At 45.7% G+C, this 17,819-nt stretch overlaps 1 protein-coding gene across 1 annotated transcript in view; it reads right to left on the reverse strand.

Annotated features, from left to right (window-relative positions):
* The window catches only part of NPAS2 (neuronal PAS domain protein 2), a 213,407-nt gene that overhangs the window by 66,972 nt on the left and 128,616 nt on the right, over positions 1-17,819 (reverse strand). The window contains exons 5-7 of the mRNA XM_084609776.1: positions 7,522-7,611; positions 4,179-4,299; positions 1,960-2,073 (exon numbers count right to left, since the gene is read on the reverse strand). Coding sequence (XP_084465902.1) covers positions 1,960-2,073; positions 4,179-4,299; positions 7,522-7,611 — 325 coding nt within the window. The remainder of the gene's footprint in view (positions 1-1,959; positions 2,074-4,178; positions 4,300-7,521; positions 7,612-17,819) is intronic.

Consider the following 17,819-nt stretch of genomic DNA (forward strand, 5'->3'; position numbering starts at 1 on the left):
TTCCCAATCGCACATCTCTACCATATGGAAGAAAAAGAAAGATTCCGAGAGATGAAACCTCACCACGTGGAGACAGAGAGAGGCAAAACCCCACCTATCAACCAGAAGGGTCTGAGACAGATGAGAGGTTGAAAGGGAGAAGAACAGAGGGAGAGATTTAGAAAATGGGGCCATGAAAGGTCAAGGGGAAAGTTCTGGTGTTTTTTAATGCTGGAACCTGCCTGGATTTAAATTTTAGCTAGGTCAGAAGGAAAAGAAAGAGGAAGAACAAAAATGAATTAAAGCACAAAGCAATACCTGCCAACATATGAAAGCTATAAATTGGTGCATTTGGTGCAATTGTCTGAGTCAATGCCCATTGACATCTATGAAGATACCCCCACTGACTTTAATGGACATCAGACCAGGCCCTTAGAGAGAACCTTTTAACACACTAAACTAGGGGAGAATTTTCCAGGGACAGAATTTTTAGAAGTTATTTTTCTGAACAATAGCAAGTTCCCCTTATTAAAGGGCTATGTCTGTGCGCTGGTATATGGTGTCATGGTAGGAAAATAGAGGGCAGTTTTAGGATCATGAATGGAGAAAAATTGAGAATCTCTGTAGATCAATTGATCAAAAACTCTCCAAGTAAGAAATATATCCTTATGGGTCATCACTTGAAATCAAGCTTCTGTTCTAGAAAGCTACACGACTCAGTTTGTGTGTATGTCATTCTGCTAAATTTCACTTAATTCAGCACCGTAAAGAGAATAAACATAGAAAATAGAAAGGCAGTTTTATGTTTTTATATGAATAAACCCACAAATCACATGAAACTAAGAAAGAAATACATTTTACCATGCTGTATGTGCATTTCTGTTTTAGTCATATGGATCAAGACCAGAAAGTTAAATGGGGCAGGAAAGCTTTTCATAATGTGGTGTGTGGCTTTTGGAAAGCATAGTGAGGATTTTTTGCACAGGATAACCCATTTGGAACAATAACAGCAACTTCTGAAATACTACTCTTTGGAATTCAGACAAAATATCTAAGGCAAACTCTGCGGGGCAAGGGAAGAAGAAGTAATAAAGAAGTGTTTCTTTTCTGTCTCTGAATAGCTGTATAGCAACCTATTTGTTAAAACACATTACATACAAATTATTCGTCATCCCTTGAAAACTTATCTCCTCAGTCTGAATATACTGTATTAAGGTTAATTAATATACTATATTAAAACTGTAAGGTTTTTGCTGAATTTAATTCTTCCCTTCTTATTCTATAAGTACAGGCTACTGGGGATGGAATGCAAAACTGAACAGTTTGGGATTCATAGATCTGCTCCTTTGAGATACTCAGTGACCCCAACCACCCCTGAAGTCAATGGGAGTTGAGCTTGCTTGGCACCTCAGAGGATCCGGTCTAAATGCTTTAGTGGCCGCAATGGCACATTTCCCAAAAGGAGAAAATCTAACAACACAGCTGTGATTTCTTGGGAGCCTACAATATCATACGCTTTGTCATGAAGTGCTACAACACTTAACAACAATTCCCTGGAGAGGTGGTGAAGGAGAAGGTTCAGTAGTTTTTTTCAGCAACGGAGCCTGCCAGGAGTCAAATTTTCAGAAGTGAAAGTGAGCTTAGGGATCTTAATTTTATCCATTGTTAGTGTTAGTCAATGTAATCAAACTGTTCCCAAGCCTGTCACCATCGGACAAAGGTAGCAGATACCCAGAACAGGATAACTGTGGTCACAATCTAGAAGTGAAGTGCACTGACAGGGAGAGTTTACACTGCTACTGACTTTACCGATATACATCTGGCTGTTACTAATCAGTTGCTAAATTCTTTGTGAACTAAAATTCACCCCATAACGTTAGAAATAACTCTTTCAGTTAAAGTCTGTCTGTTCTATGTAACCACATATATTTTTTCACAAATAAAATGTTTAGTAACATTTACACAGAAGTTAAAGCTTACCATTGCTGTAAGACCGAAAATTTCCTACAAATTTTATGTATTCATATGTTGGAAATTCCTTCGGGTTCAAACTTCCTCTCAGAAGATGACAGTAAAACTCTAAATCATTGTCAGCTGGATTGTTAGAAAAAGGAGAAACAAATAAATAGGCTATTTAAACTAAACATGAGTGGAAAATTTGGTCCCAATCCTGCAACTAGTAGTGTATGCCTACACTCACTCAGAGCCCCACTGAGCGCAGTCTACCACCATGCTAATTGCAGGATCGAAGCCTCTGTGAAAAGAACCCTAAATAAATCCAGAATGTTCAACACTCCTAACAGACTTTTTCTCATGACTGATTTGCAGAATTAGGGCCTGACTCTCCACTCCATTACACCAATTTTATTAAAGGAATTACACTATCATAAATCTGGTAAAATGGAGTGCAGAATCAGGCCCTTAATTTAAAACCCTTATTTATTTAGGTTTTTCTTTCCATAATTCACAGATTTTTCATGTCTTCTGTTTGGGGGAAAAACAGTCAATTTGTTTTTAAATTAACCTTGGAATATCAGAGTGTTTTTTATATAGTAGATTTTTTAAAAATTGTATAGATTCTATTGTCATCTGTTCTATATTTTTTACCCCACTCTTAGAACTAATTTAAATGAAGTATGAGAAAGGATTATTTATGAAAAATAAATTAAATGATAAAATAAATTCTGAATAATTTACACATATTTCAAATGAAAAGGAGTACTTGTGGCACCTTAGAGACTAACCAATTTATTTGAGCATAAGCTTTCGTGAGCTACAGCTCACTTCATCGGATGCATACTGTGGAAAGTATAGAAGATCTTTTTATAGACACAAAGCATGAAAAAATGGGTGTTTACCACTACAAAAGGTTTTCTCTCCCCCCACCCCACTCTCCTGCTGGTAATAGCTTATCTCAAGTGATCACTCTCCTTACAATGTGTATGATAATCAAGTTGGGCCATTTCCAGCACAAATCCAGGTTTTCTCCCCCCCACCCCCCACACAAACCCACTCTCCTGTTGGTAATAGCTTATCTAAAGTGATCACTCTCCTTACAATGTGTATGATAATCAAGGTGGGCCATTTCCAGCACAAATCCAGGGTTTAACAAGACCCTTGGGGGGGGGGGGCTGCACGTCCACCAATGTGATATATGCCATCATGTGCTAGCAATGCCCCTCTGCCATGTACATTGGTCAAACTGGACAGTCTCTACGTAAAAGAATAAATGGACACAAATCAGCTGTCAAGAATTATAACATTCATAAACCAGTCGGAGAACACTTCAATCTCTCTGGTCACGCGATTACAGACATGAAAGCTGCGATATTACAACAAAAAAACTTCAATACCAGACTCCAGCGAGAGACTGTTGAATTGGAATTCATTTACAAATTGGATACAATTAACTTAGGCTTCAATAGAGACTGGGAGTGGCTAAATCATTATGCAAGGTAACCTATTTCCCGTTGTTTTTTCCTCCCCCGCCCAGAGGTTCTTGTTAAACCCTGGATTTGTTTGCTGGAAATGGCCCACCTTGATTATCATACACATTGTAAGGAGAGTGATCACTTTAGATAAGCTATTACCAGCAGGAGAGTGGGGTGGGGGAGAAAAAACCTTTTGTAGTGGTAAACACCCATTTTTTCATGCTTTGTGTCTGTAAAAAGATCTTCTAAACTTTCCACAGTATGCATCCGATGAAGTGAGCTGTAGCTCACGAAAGCTTATGCTCAAATAAATTGGTTAGTCTCTAAGGTGCCACAAGTACTCCTTTTCTTTTTGCAAATACAAACTAACACGGCTGTTACTCTGAAATATTTCAAATGCAATGTAAAACACAGGTGTGCATCACTAGAGTATCTATGGACAGAATATAACTGAACTAGGTTGAAACATCAATTAAGATGTGATTTGTTTCCACTGAACTTTTCTAAATTTCCATGGCCAAACCTGTTTTCCTTAGCTCTCTCCTAAAAGCAATCTTGCTTTAGTAAATAAATGCAATGAGTCTAGTTTGAAATTGAACAGAAGGATCACTCCCGGTGGCAACATTTGTTTCAAAATGAATGAAAATATATCTAAAGATGCAAAATATTCATACTGACATATATCACATAGACACTCTACCCTTGCAAGAGAGAAATCTTTTCTCTCCCATGCTTTTTGTTTAGTGGGAATGATAAAACAAAACTTACTCTTTAGGGAATCTGGTGAGGCAGAATCTGCCATAAGCATATGAGAAGATAATACTTTATAAACTTCTGAATGTTCCTGTTCTGGGAGAAAATTTAACAAATTCTGATCCATGACGTCACACTGCAAAGAAAAGAAAAGAAAGTACAAATGATCAAAACAAAAAAAGAGTGACATTCTCATTCTCCACCAACCTGCCATTTTCTGCAATTGGGACTGAACTTTATTTGCAAAACCAAACAGAGGGCCCAAATTTCATAAGCAGCTGTCTAAACTTTCCATGCCCATAGGCACTTAAATACACAAAGTGCCAGATCCAAAGCCCATGGAAGTCAGTGGGAATCTTTCTGTGGACTTCCACGGGCAGTTGCTCTGGTCTAAAATAGGTAAGCGGGTATACAAGTTAGGCAGACACTTCTTAAAATTGTGCTCTGTATTATCATCATCAGATATTATACTGAACAAAAGTAGTACACGCTGGGCCAAATCCATCTCTGGTGTAACTCCATTGACACCTGTGAAGTTCCACTAAGCTTAAGTTTTCTTCATTAGAATTAAACCTTTAAAGGTAACCCATTCCAAGGGAAGTTGCTGCTGCTCATATAGGGACAGACTGTGGACAGAGAGGGTGTAGTGAGCCTTTCCACCTGCAAAGCACAGCCACAGTTGCAGTTTCTGAGCTTCGGGATGTGCAGTGACTACCTCCTCTTGCTGCCTCCAGGAGCACAAACCAGCAAGGGGAGGCAGGGAAGAGGTGTGTCCATGGCTTTGCCCCTACCTATGTCCCAGCTACAGCTGGTCAAGCAAACAGTAGAGGAGTGCTACACCATCCAAAGGGACAGTGCAGCACGTGAACTCCCCTTGTGTCCATAGGCGAGCTTTGGTAGGGATTGTGCATCTTCAGACACAATCCCGGCTGGATTGGTGGGGCTCTGAACTGCCACCAACTGGCCACTGGCTTAACTGCACAGTCTGGCCCATACTCCATATGTCTACACAGCAAAGAAAAACACACAGCAGGCCCATGACAGCTGACTCAGGCTTGCAGGGCTCTGGCTGCAGGGCTGTTTCACTGCTGTTTAGATTTCCAGGCTTGGGCTGGAGCCTGGGCTTTAGGTCCCTGCAGGGTGGGAGCGTCCCATCTTTTTTGTTTTGTGTTTACACAGTGCCAGCAGAATAAAGTCGTAGAATCATAGATTAGGGTTGGAAGAGACCTCAGGAGGTCATCTAGTCCAACGCCCTGCTCAAAGCAGATCCAACCCCAATTAAATCAAAATCAAAATCCATGCCTAGAGCTCCTAGGAGCTACCACAAAATAAATAATAATGATCCATTTCCATATTTGGGATTGGATTTCAGATAAGGTTATCATGCTAAAGACTAGTAGGATGCAGAAAGAATAACCAGTTTACAGTTTTAGATCCCAATTCAGGAAAGTATTTAAGTACCTGCCTAAATACGTCCTTAATGAAATAGGGTTTAATTCTCATTGACTTCAGAAGGACTCAAGCACATGCTTAATTGAATAAGAATGTTTTCCTGAATTGGATCCCTAGTTTCCAGTAGGATTCAAGAATAGAGGGGAAAGCAATGAAAAAAGTTTCCTTAACACTGAGACAAACATCTGAAAAACCCTGAAAATTGAAGAAATTCTGTGGAAATCATTGGGCCCAACAGACCTTAGGACAGTAAGAGGCAATCTCTCTGCCCACAAATGACAGAAAAATTATTGAACTCCTGCACTGCGGAGGACTAAAGAAAAATGAAGTAGGTGGTTTTAGCTTGAGCTACTTTGTTACTGTTGCATAGCAATATTCCTACGTTCACCACCAGACGTCTTTATTTCATGACACTGTTTCACCTAAGAAGAAAATAATTACTCATCGTATTATAGCTTAGTGGAATATGTTAGATATATTTTGTTGGATGGAATATATTTAACATATTTGGCTGAATGGCGAAATGAGCGAAAAACATAATTATAATTTTCCTAAGCAAAAAAAAAAAAAAAAGAATGTGGCATAGAAGTACTTCCTGTTGCTTCTGGCTATGTATTTATATGGAGACTGAACTACTAAAAATAAGCGAGGATTAATGCCTTAATTACCATACCATCTGTCCCAGTCCAGTATCACCAGCAGGAGCAGAAAAAACAACTCCTCTTCTCCCCTGCTCCACAAGTTAGACACAGCATAGCATAGGAGCGTCTTTGGGACATGAGACCCAGTAACCAATCCCCCCCAGCACACAGCCACATAGAGGAGCAACTCCACCACTACCACCTTCCTGGGAACAATCCTTAAAAGGCTGCTTTCCTTTGGAAGGCACCAGACCAGCAGCAGACCTTCACAGCCCAACAGCCTGGTGACATCAGTCAACCAGTTCAGGATCTGATCCTATTCCACTGAAGTCAAGAGGAGTCTTGCCCTTTATTTCAATGGAGTAGAACCAGACCCTCAGTGCACATCTCAGAAGGACATCATCACCAGCAGCACATAGTATTCCCCATCAACTATAAGTAAGGCTGTGATTCTGTCACACAGGTTGCGGAAGTCACAGATTCCATGACTTTCTGTGACCTTCTTGTCTTCCACACCTGCAGCAGCCGGTGCAACAGGCCTGAGCAGCATCGATCCTGGGGGTGGCCCTGGGGACTGTCTAAGCAGCAACAGTCCCGAGGACGGCTGGAGCAGCGGCCCTGGAGGCTATTAGGAAAGCAGTCCCCAGGGGCCTCGGAGCAGTGGGCTGTCAAGGGCAGTCAGCCCCCACCACTGGAACAGGTGCCTCCCAGAGCAGCGGTACCTCAGGGCCCTCCAGAGCAGCGGGCCCCAGGAGCAGATTTAGTCATGGGTATTTCTCATGAATTTTTGTTTATTGCCCATAACCTGTCCATGACTTTTACTAAAAATACCCGTGACTAAATCTTAGCCTTAACTAGAAACCATTTGATATTTTTCCTAGAAAGCAAAGATGGAAAAGAAGTTAGGTCATATTGTCCCTCCCCAAACCAGAATATCCTTCAGAGCTTTGTCTTATATAGTTTTAAATGCTTCACAGCAACAGGGAACTGAAGTGTATAAATCATACTAAAAAAAACCAAGATCACTGGTTGGATATTTTTAAAAATTATACATTTTTAATTTTGAGGGGAAAAAACATTTTCATCTCCCCCTCCCCTTTTAACCAATGCTAGAAATAAACTGGGAGCCCAATCCTGCCCCCAGAGTGAATATTCCTAGAAATCAATGGGACTACTCACAAGAATAAACACTACATGCAGGTCTTGGTGTTTACAGGATTGACTCATAATTTGTATCTGCAAAAGAGTGTGCAAGAATTACTCACGGGTAAATGTCCAAGTAGAGGTGTAATACTGTCAGAAACATATATGATGGTTCCATCTGTGGTGACTGCTATAATGAAGCCATCTAATGCCTAAGAGAAATGCACAAGTGGAGAGTTCTTTAACAGTAGTATGGGCTTTTATCGGTAATTCTCATTGTACATTGATCAAAACCTTTTACCTCACCACCACATTATTAGTAGGCTGTAGGAACATTATCTCAAGTTGCACAACAGTAATTCTCTGATTTCACAGTCTTATCTCACTTATACAGTGTTCTTTGTAGTTCAGCAAAATATACTAGCTGAGACAACAAAAGGCTTACAAGAATATTTCAGATATCAGTTTTTAAATTAATAATAATGCAAGACGGCTAAGCCTGGATCCTTAGAAGTTATTAAAAAAAGTTAGCTTTGTATAAATATCAAAGCATCATGAAAGTACGCAGTGCTATCTCAAATAATTATTACCCACAAAATTAATCTGTTTGTATTAATGTAACATTGTATATTACTATGCTTTCATGTAAATAAAAGCAACAGAAATGATCAAGTAATCTTTAGCTTCAGGTTTAACGGAGGTGACATATTTTAAAGATCATGGTATTAGATTATTCATTAGTGGCACAATTCACCTTTGTGCAGAGAGTCAATATAGCACTTGCGCATTACTTAAATTCCACACAGCAGCAGATTCTCCAGCCCTGTGATTTAAGTGGGAGCACCTGCCTTGTACAAATATCACCCTAAAATATTTTATCATGTAAAAATATTTTCTTCATAACCATATCTGAAATCAATAGCCTACTCCGTCTTGAGCTAAACCTTCTAAGCCCTGGTCTACACTAGGACTTTAGGTCGAATTTAGCAGCGTTAAATCGATTTAAACCTGCACCCGTCCACACAGTGAAGCCCTTTATTTCGACTTAAAGGGCTCTTAAAATCGATTTCCTTACTCCACCCCTGACAAGTGGATTAGCGCTTAAATCGACGTTCCCGGCTCGAATTTGGGGTACTGTGGACACAATTCGATGGTATTGGCCTCCGGGAGCTATCCCAGAGTGCTCCATTGTGACCGCTCTGGACAGCACTCTCAACTCAGATGCACTGGCCAGGTAGACAGGAAAAGAACCGCAAATTTTTGAATCTCATTTCCTGTTTGGCCAGCGTGGCAAGCTGCAGGTGACCATGCAGAGCTCATCAGCACAGGTGACCATGATGGAGTCCCAGAATCGCAAAAGAGCTCCAGCATGGACCGAACGGGAGGTACGGGATCTGATCGCTGTTTGGGGAGAGGAATCCGTGCTATCAGAACTCCGTTCCAGTTTTCGAAATGCCAAAACCTTTGTGAAAATCTCCCAGGGCATGAAGGACAGAGGCCATAACAGGGACCCGAAGCAGTGCCGCGTGAAACTGAACGAGCTGAGGCAAGCCTACCAGAAAACCAGAGAGGCGAACAGCCGCTCTGGGTCAGAACCCCAAACATGCCGCTTCTATGATGAGCTGCATGCCATTTTAGGGGGTTCAGCCACCACTACCCCAGCCGTGTTGTTTGACTCCTTCAATGGAGATGGAGGCAATACGGAAGCAGGTTTTGGGGACGAAGAAGATGATGATGAGGAGGAGGTTGTAGATAGCTCACAGCAAGCAAGCGGAGAAACCGGTTTTCCCGACAGCCAGGAACTGTTTCTCACCCTAGACCTGGAGCCAGTACCCCCCGAACCCACCCAAGGCTGCCTCCTGGACCCAGCAGGCGGAGAAGGGACCTCTGGTGAGTGTACCTTTTAAAATGCTATACATGGTTTAAAAGCAAGCATGTGAAAGGATTACTTTGCCCTGGCATTTGCGGTTCTCCTAGATGTAGTCCTAAAGCCTTTGCAAAAGGTTTCTGGGGAGGGCAGCCTTATTTCGTCCTTCATGGTAGGACACTTTACCACTCCAGGCCAGTAACACGTACTCGGGAATCACTGTAGAACAAAGCATTGCAGTGTATGTTTGCTGGCATTCAACCAAAATCCGTTCTTTATCTCTCTGTGTTATCCTCAGGAGAGTGAGATATAATTCATGGTCACCTGGTTGAAATAGAGTGCTTTTCTTCAGGGGACACTCAGAGGAGCCCATTCCAGCTGGGCTGTTTGCCTGTGGCTAAACAGAAATGTTCCCCGCTGTTAGCCACAGGGAGGGGGGAAGGTTGAGGGGGTAGTCACGCGGTGGGAGGAGGCAAAATGCGACCTTGTAACGAAAGCACATGTGCTATGTATGTAATGTTAACAGCAAGGTTTACCCCGAAAGAGTGTAGCGACTGTTTTATAAAATGTGTCTTTTTAAATACCGCTGTCCCTTTTTTTTTCTCCACCAGCTGCATGTGTTTCAATGATCACAGGATCTTCTCCTTCCCAGAGGCTAGTGAAGCTTAGAAAGAAAAAAAAACGCACTCGCGATGAAATGTTCTCCGAGCTCATGCTGTCCTCCCACACTGACAGAGCACAGACGAATGCGTGGAGGCAAATAATGTCAGAGTGCAGGAAAGCACAAAATGACCGGGAGGAGAGGTGGAGGGCTGAAGAGAGTAAGTGGCGGGCTGAAGACAGGGCTGAAGCTCAAATGTGGCGGCAGCGTGATGAGAGGAGGCAGGATTCAATGCTGAGGCTGCTGGAGGACCAAACCAGTATGCTCCAGTGTATGGTTGAGCTGCAGCAAAGGCAGCTGGAGCACAGACTGCCACTGCAGCCCCTCTGTAACCAACCGCCCTCCTCCCCAAGTTCCATAGCCTCCACACCCAGACGCCCAAGAACGCGGTGGGGGGGCCTCCGGCCAACCAGCCACTCCACCACAGAGGATTGCCCAAAAAAAAAGAAGGCTGTCATTCAATAAATTTTAAAGTTGTAAACTTTTAAAGTGCTGTGCTTAAAGTGCTGTGTGGCATTTTCCTTCCCTCCTCCACCACCCCTCCTGGGATACCTTGGTAGTCATCTCCCTATTTGTGTGATGACTGAATAACGAATGCATGACTGTGAAGCAGCAATAACTTTATTGCCTCTGCAAGCGGTGATTAAAGGGAGGAGGAGAGGGTGGTTAGCTTACAGGGAAGTAGAGTGAACCAAGGGGCGGGGGGTTTCATCAAGGAGAAACAAACAGAACTTTCACACCGTAGCCTGGCCAGTCATGAAACTGGTTTTCAAAGCTTCTCTGATGCGTACCGTGCCCTCCTGTGCTCTTCTAACCGCCCTGGTGTCTGGCTGAACGTAACCAGCAGCCAGGCGATTTGCCTCAGCCTCCCACCCCGCCATAAACGTCTCCCCCTTACTCTCACAGATATTGTGGAGCACACAGCAAGCAGTAATAACAGTGGGAATATTGGTTTCGCTGAGGTCTAACCGAGTCAGTAAACTGCGCCAGCGCGCCTTTAAATGTCCAAATGCACATTCTACCACCATTCTGCACTTGCTCAGCCTGTAGTTGAACAGCTCCTGACTACTGTCCAGGCTGCCTGTGTACGGCTTCATGAGCCATGGCATTAAGGGGTAGGCTGGGTCCCCAAGGATACATATAGGCATTTCAACATCCCCAACAGTTATTTTCTGGTCTGGGAAGAAAGTCCCTTCCTGCAGCTTTTGAAACAGACTAGAGTTCCTGAAGATGCGAGCATCATGGACCTTTCCCGGCCATCCCACGTTGATGTTGGTGAAACGTCCCTTGTGATCCACCGGAGCTTGCAGCACTATCGAAAAGTACCCCTTGCGGTTTATGTACTCGGCGGCTTGGTGCTCCGGTGCCAAGATAGGGATATGGGTTCCGTCTATGGCCCCACCACAGTTAGGGAATCCCATTGCAGCAAAGCCATCCACTATGATCTGCACATTTCCCAGGGTCACTACCCTAGATATCAGCAGATCTTTGATTGCGTGAGCTACTTGCATAACAGCAGCCCCCACAGTAGATTTGCCCACTCCAAATTGATTCCCAACTGACTGGTAGCTGTCTGGCGTTGCAAGCTTCCACAGGGCTATCGCCACTCGCTTCTCAACTGTGAGGGCTGCTCTCATCCTGGTATTCATGCGCTTCAGGGCAGGGGAAAGCAAGTCACAAAGTTCCATGAAAGTGCCCTTACGCATGCGAAAGTTTCGCAGCCACTGGGAATCGTCCCAGACCTGCAACACTATGCGGTCCCACCAGTCTGTTCTTGTTTCCCGAGCCCAGAATCGGCGTTCCACAGCATGAACCTGCCCCATTAGCACCATGATGCATGCATTGTCAGGGCCCATGCTTTCAGAGAAATCTGTGTCCATGTCCTGATCACTCACGGGACCGCGCTGACGTCGCCTCCTCGCCCGGTATCGCGTTGCCATGTTCTGGTGCTGCATATACTGCTGGATAATGCGTGTGGTGGTTAATGTGCTCCTAATTGCCAAAATGAGCTCAGCGGCCTCCATGCTTGCCTTGGTATGGCGTCCGCACAGAAAAAAGGCGCGGAACGATTGTCTGCCGTTGCTCTGACGGAGGGAGGGGCGACTGACGACACGGCTTACAGGGTTGGCTTCAGGGAGCTAAAATCAACAAAGGGGGTGCCTGTACATCAAGGAGTATTTCAGGCAGGACTGCACGGAGGGTTCCAATAAGAAATGGTGCACCTAAGTTATCGTTCTTATTGGAACAAGGAGGTTAGCCTGGCCTCTGATTGATACATGGCTAGATTTACCTCGCTGCACCTTCTCTGTGAGTGACTGCAGTGTGATCTAGACAGGGGAGGAGGCAAATGAGTACAAAACAAATCTGGTCTATTTCTTGTTCTGACCCACTCCATCTATCTTTTACATCTTTGGTTGGCAGCAGACGGTGCAGAAGGACTTCATGCCATCCACATCTCATGGCTGCTTGGCATAAGATGGTACAATATGACTGCTAGCAATCCTCATCTCTTGCCTGCCTGGCAGAAGATGGTACAGTACGACAGCTAGCAGTCCGTATCGCCTGCCCGCTTACCATAAGACGGTTCAATAGGACTGCAGGACTAAAGAGAATGACCTGGTCAAGTCACACCAAATTTAGTCCCTGCGCCCATGTCTGCCCAGGCGCTCCCAGCCGACGTGGCCAGGAGCACCTCGGACACGACGAGGACGACTACCAGTCGTATTGCACCGTCTGCTGCCAGAAGGCAATGGGTTGCTGCTACTGTGCAGCAAAGCCATACCGCGTCTGCCAGCACCCAGGAGACATAGGGTGATGATTACCTGAGCGGGCTCCATGCTTGCCGTGGTATGGCGTCTGCACAGGTAACTCAGGAAAAAAGGCGCGAAATGATTGTCTGCCCTTGCTTTCATGGGGGGAGGGAGGGACGGGGGCCTGACGATATGTACCCAGAACCACCCGCGACAATGTTTTAGCCCCATCAGGCATTGGGATCTCAACCCAGAATTCCAATGGGCAGCGGAGACTGCGGAAACTGTGGGATAGCTACCCACAGTGCAACCGCTCCGGAAGTCGACGCTTGCCTCGGTACTGTGGAAGCGCTCCGCCGAGTTAATGCACTTAATGCACTTAGAGCATTTTCTGTGGGGACACACACACTCGAATATATAAAACCGATTTCTAAAAAACCGACTTCTATAAATTCGACCTAATTTCGTAGTGTAGACATACCCTAAGTGTATCTAAAGCAAGGCCTCATCTACTACTCCAACAATGAGAAGCAAACAAATAAGAAGCACTTACAGTATTTGGTCAAGTACAGTATTAAATTCTTAGCTCCAGTCCTGCTCCCACTGAAGCTGATGAGCCAATAGCAAAACTTCCATTGACTTCAGTGGGAGCAGGTCTGGATCCATAAATCAATCGATCTAAGTTCTGATATTGGTGCTGATCACCTAGGGAGGTTGGTGGAATCTCCATCCTTAGAAGAAGGAAGGACAATAGCATTATACAATCTCTTTGTAGTGAGTAAGCCCTGGTCTACTCTAGGACTTTAGGTCAAATTTAGCAGCGTTAAATCAATGTAAACCTGTACCCGTCCACATGATGAAGCCCTTTAGTTCTACTTAAAGGGCTCTTAAAATCGATTTCCTTACTCCACCCCCGACAAGGGGATTAGCGCTGAAATCGGCCTTGCTGGCTCGAATTTGGGGTACTGTGGACACAATTCGATGGTATTGGCCTCCGGGAGCTATCCCAGAGTGCTCCATTGTGACCGCTCTGGACAGCACTCTCAACTCAGATGCACTGGCCAGGTAGACTGGAAAAGAACCGCGAACTTTTGAATCTCATTTCCTGTTTGGCCAGCGTGGCAAGCTGCAGGTGACCATGCAGAGCTCATCAGCACAGGTGACCATGATGGAGTCCCAGAATCGCAAAAGAGCTCCAGCATGGACCGAACGGGAGGTACGGGATCTGATCGCTGTATGGGGAGAGGAATCCATGCTATCAGAACTCCGTTCCAGTTTTCGAAATGCCAAAACCTTTGTCAAAATCTCCCAGGGCATGAAGGACAGAGGCCATAACAGGGACCCGAAGCAGTGCCGCATGAAACTTAAGGAGCTGAGGCAAGCCTACCAGAAAACCAGAGAGGCGAACGGCCGCTCCAGGTCAGAACCCCAAACATGCCGCTTCTATGATGAGCTGCATGCCATTTTAGGGGTTCAGCCACCACTACCCCAGCCGTGTTGTTTGACTCCTTCAATTGAGATGGAGGCAACACGGAAGCAGGTTTTGGGGACGAAGAAGATGATGATGATGATGATGAGGTTGTAAATAGCTCACAGCAAACAAGCGGAGAAACCAGTTTTCCCGACAGCCAGGAACTGTTTCTCACCCTGGACCTGGAGCCAGTACCCCCTGAACCCACCCAAGGCTGCTTCCTGGACCCGGCAGGCAGAGAAGGGACCTCCGGTGAGTGTACCTTTTAAAATACTACACATGGTTTAAAAGCAAGCATGTGAAAGGATTACTTTGCCCCGGCATTCGCGGCTCTCCTGGATGTACTCCCAAAGCCTTTGCAAAAGGTTTCTGGGGAGGGCAGCCTTATCGCATCCTTCATGGTAGGACACTTTACCACTCTAGGCCAGTAACACGTACTCGGGAACCATTGTACAACAAAGCATTGCAGTGTATGTTTGCTGGCATTCAAACAACATCCGTTCTTTATCTCTCTGTGTTATCCTCAGGAGAGTGAGATATAATTCATGGTCACCTGGTTGAAATAGAGTGCTTTTTTTCAGGGGACACTCAGAGGAGCCCATTCCTGTTGGGCTGTTTGCCTGTGGCTGAACAGAAATGTTCCCCGCTGTTAGCCACGGGGAGGGTGCACGGGGTAGCCACGCGGTGGGGGGAGGAAAAATGCGACCTTGAAACGAAAGCACATGTGCTATGTACGTAATGTTAACAGCAAGGTTTACCCTGAAAGAGTGTAGCCACGGTTTTATAAAATGTGTCTTTTTAAATACCACTGTCCCTTTTTTTTCCTCCACCAGCTGCATGTGTTTCAATGATCACAGGATCTTCTCCTTCCCAGAGGCTAGTGAAGCTTAGAAAGAAAAAAAAAACGCACTCGAGATGAAATGTTCTCCGAGCTCATGCTGTCCTCCCACACTGACAGAGCACAGATGAATGCGTGCAGGCAAATAATGTCAGAGTGCAGGAAAGCACAAAATGACCGGGAGGAGAGGTGGCGGGCTGAAGAGAGTAAGTGGCAGGGCTGAAGAGAGTAAGTGGCGGGCTGAAGACAGGGCTGAAGCTCAAATGTGGCGGCAGCGTGATGAGAGGAGGCAGGATTCAATGCTGAGGCTGCTGGAGGACCAAACCAGTATGCTCCAGTGTATGGTTGAGCTGCAGCAAAGGCAGCTGGAGCACAGACTGCCACTACAGCCCCTGTGTAACCAACCGCCCTCCTCCCCAAGTTCCATAGCCTCCACACCCAGACGCCCAAGAACGTGGTGGGGGGGCCACCGGCCAACTAGCCACTCCGCCACAGAGGATTCCCCAAAAAAAGAAGGCTGGCATTCAATAAATTTTAAAGTTGTAAACTTTTAAAGTGCTGTGTGGCATTTTCCTTCCCTCCTCCACCACTCCTCCTGGGCTACGTTGGTAGTCATCCCCCTATTTGTGTGATGAATAAATAAAGAATGCATGAATGTGAAGCAACAATGACTTTATTGCCTCTGCAAGCGGTGATTGAAGGGAGGAGAGGAGGGTGGTTAGCTAACAGGGAAGTAGAGTGAACCAAGGGGCGGGGGGTTTCATCAAGGAGAAACAAACAGAACTTTCACACCGTAGCCTGGCCAGTCATGAAACTGGTTTTCAAAGCTTCTCTGATGTGTACCGCGCCCTCCTGTGCTCTTGTAACCGCCCTGGTTTCTGGCTGCGCGTAACCAGTAGCCAGGCGATTTGCCTCAACCTTTCCACCCCGCCAAAAGCGTCTCCCCCTTACTCTCACAGATACTGTGGAGCGCACAGCAAGCAGTAATAACAGTGGGAATATTGGTTTCGCTGAGGTCTAAGCGAGTCAGTAAACTGCGCCAGCGCGCCTTTAAATGTCCAAATGCACATTCTACCACCATTCTGCACTTGCTCAGCCTGTAGTTGAACAGCTCCTGACTACTGTCCAGGCTGCCTGTGTACGGCTTCATGAGCCATGGCATTAAGGGGTAGGCTGGGTCCCCAAGGATACATATAGGCATTTCAACATCCCCAACAGTTATTTTCTGGTCTGGGAAGAAAGTCCCTTCCTGCAGCTTTTGAAACAGACCAGAGTTCCTGAAGATGCGAGCATCATGCACCTTTCCCGGCCATCCCACGTTGATGTTGGTGAAACGTCCCTTGTGATCCACCAGAGATTGCAGCACTATTGAAAAGTACCCCTTGCGGTTTATGTACTCGGCGGCTTGGTGCTCCGGTGCCAAGACAGGGTTATGGGTTCTGTCTATGGCCCCACCACAGTTAGGGAATCCCATTGCAGCAAAGCCATCCACTGTGATCTGCACATTTCCCAGGGTCACTACCCTTGATATCAGCAGATCTTTGATTGAGTGGGCTACTTACATCACAGCAGCCCCCACAGTAGATTTGCCCACTCCAAATTGATTCCCAACTGACCGGTAGCTGTCTGGCGTTGCAAGCTTCCACAGGGCTATCGCCACTCGCTTCTCAACTGTGAGAGCTGCTCTCATCTTGGTAATCATGCGCTTCATGGCAGGGGAAAGCAAGTCACAAAGTTCCATGAAAGTGCCCTTACGCATGCGAAAGTTTCGCAGCCACTGGGAATCGTCCCAGACCTGCAACACTATGCGGTCCCACCAGTCTGTGCTTGTTTCCTGAGCCCAGAATCGGTGTTCCACAGCATGAACCTGCCCCATTAGCACCATGATGCATGCATTGGCAGGGCCCAGGCTTTCAGAGAAATCTGTGTCCATGTCCTGATCACTCACATGACCGCGCTGACGTCGCCTCCTCACCCGGTATTGCTTTGCCAGGTTCTGGTGCTGCATATACTGCTGGATAATGCGTGTGGTGTTTAATGTGCTCCTAATTGCCAAAGTGAGCTGAGCAGCCTCCATGCTTGCCTTGGTATGGCGTCCGCACAGAAAAAAGGCACGGAACGATTGTCTGCTGTTGCTCTGACGGCGGCAGGGGCGACTGACGACACAGCTTACAGGGTTGGCTTCAGGGAATTAAAATCAACAAAGGGGGTGTCTTTACATCAAGGAGTATTTCAGGCAGGACTTCACGGAGGGTTCCAATAGGAAATGGTGCACCTAAGTTATCGTTCTTATTGGAACAAGGAGGTTAGCCTGGCCTCTGATTGATACATGACTAGATTTACGTCACTGCACCTTCTCTGTGAGTGACTGCAGTGTGATCTAGAGGAATGAGTCCCCTAGACGGGGGAGGAGGCAAATGAGTACAAAACAAATCTGGTCTATTTCTTGTTTTGATCCACTCCATCTATCTTTTACATCTTTGGCTGGCAGCAGACGGTGCAGAAGGACTGCATCCCATCCACATCTCATGGCTGCTTGGCAGAAGATGATGCAATAGGACTGCTAGCAATCCGTATTGCCTGCTTGCTCACCTTAAGACGATTCAATAGGACTGACTGCAGGACTAAAGAGAATGACCTGGTCAAGTCACTCCAAATTTAGTCCCTGCGCCCATGTCTGCCCAGGCGCTCGTGGCCGATGTGGCCAGGAGCACCTCGGACACGACGATGACGAATACCAGTCGTATTGCACCGTCTGCTGCCAGAAGGCAATGGGTTGCTGCTACTGTGTAGCAATGCCGTACCACGTCTGCCAGCACCCAGGAGACATACA

Source organism: Lepidochelys olivacea (assembly GCF_965140295.1).
Source record: "Lepidochelys olivacea isolate rLepOli2 genome assembly, chromosome: 1".
NCBI lineage: Eukaryota > Metazoa > Chordata > Testudines > Cheloniidae > Lepidochelys > Lepidochelys olivacea.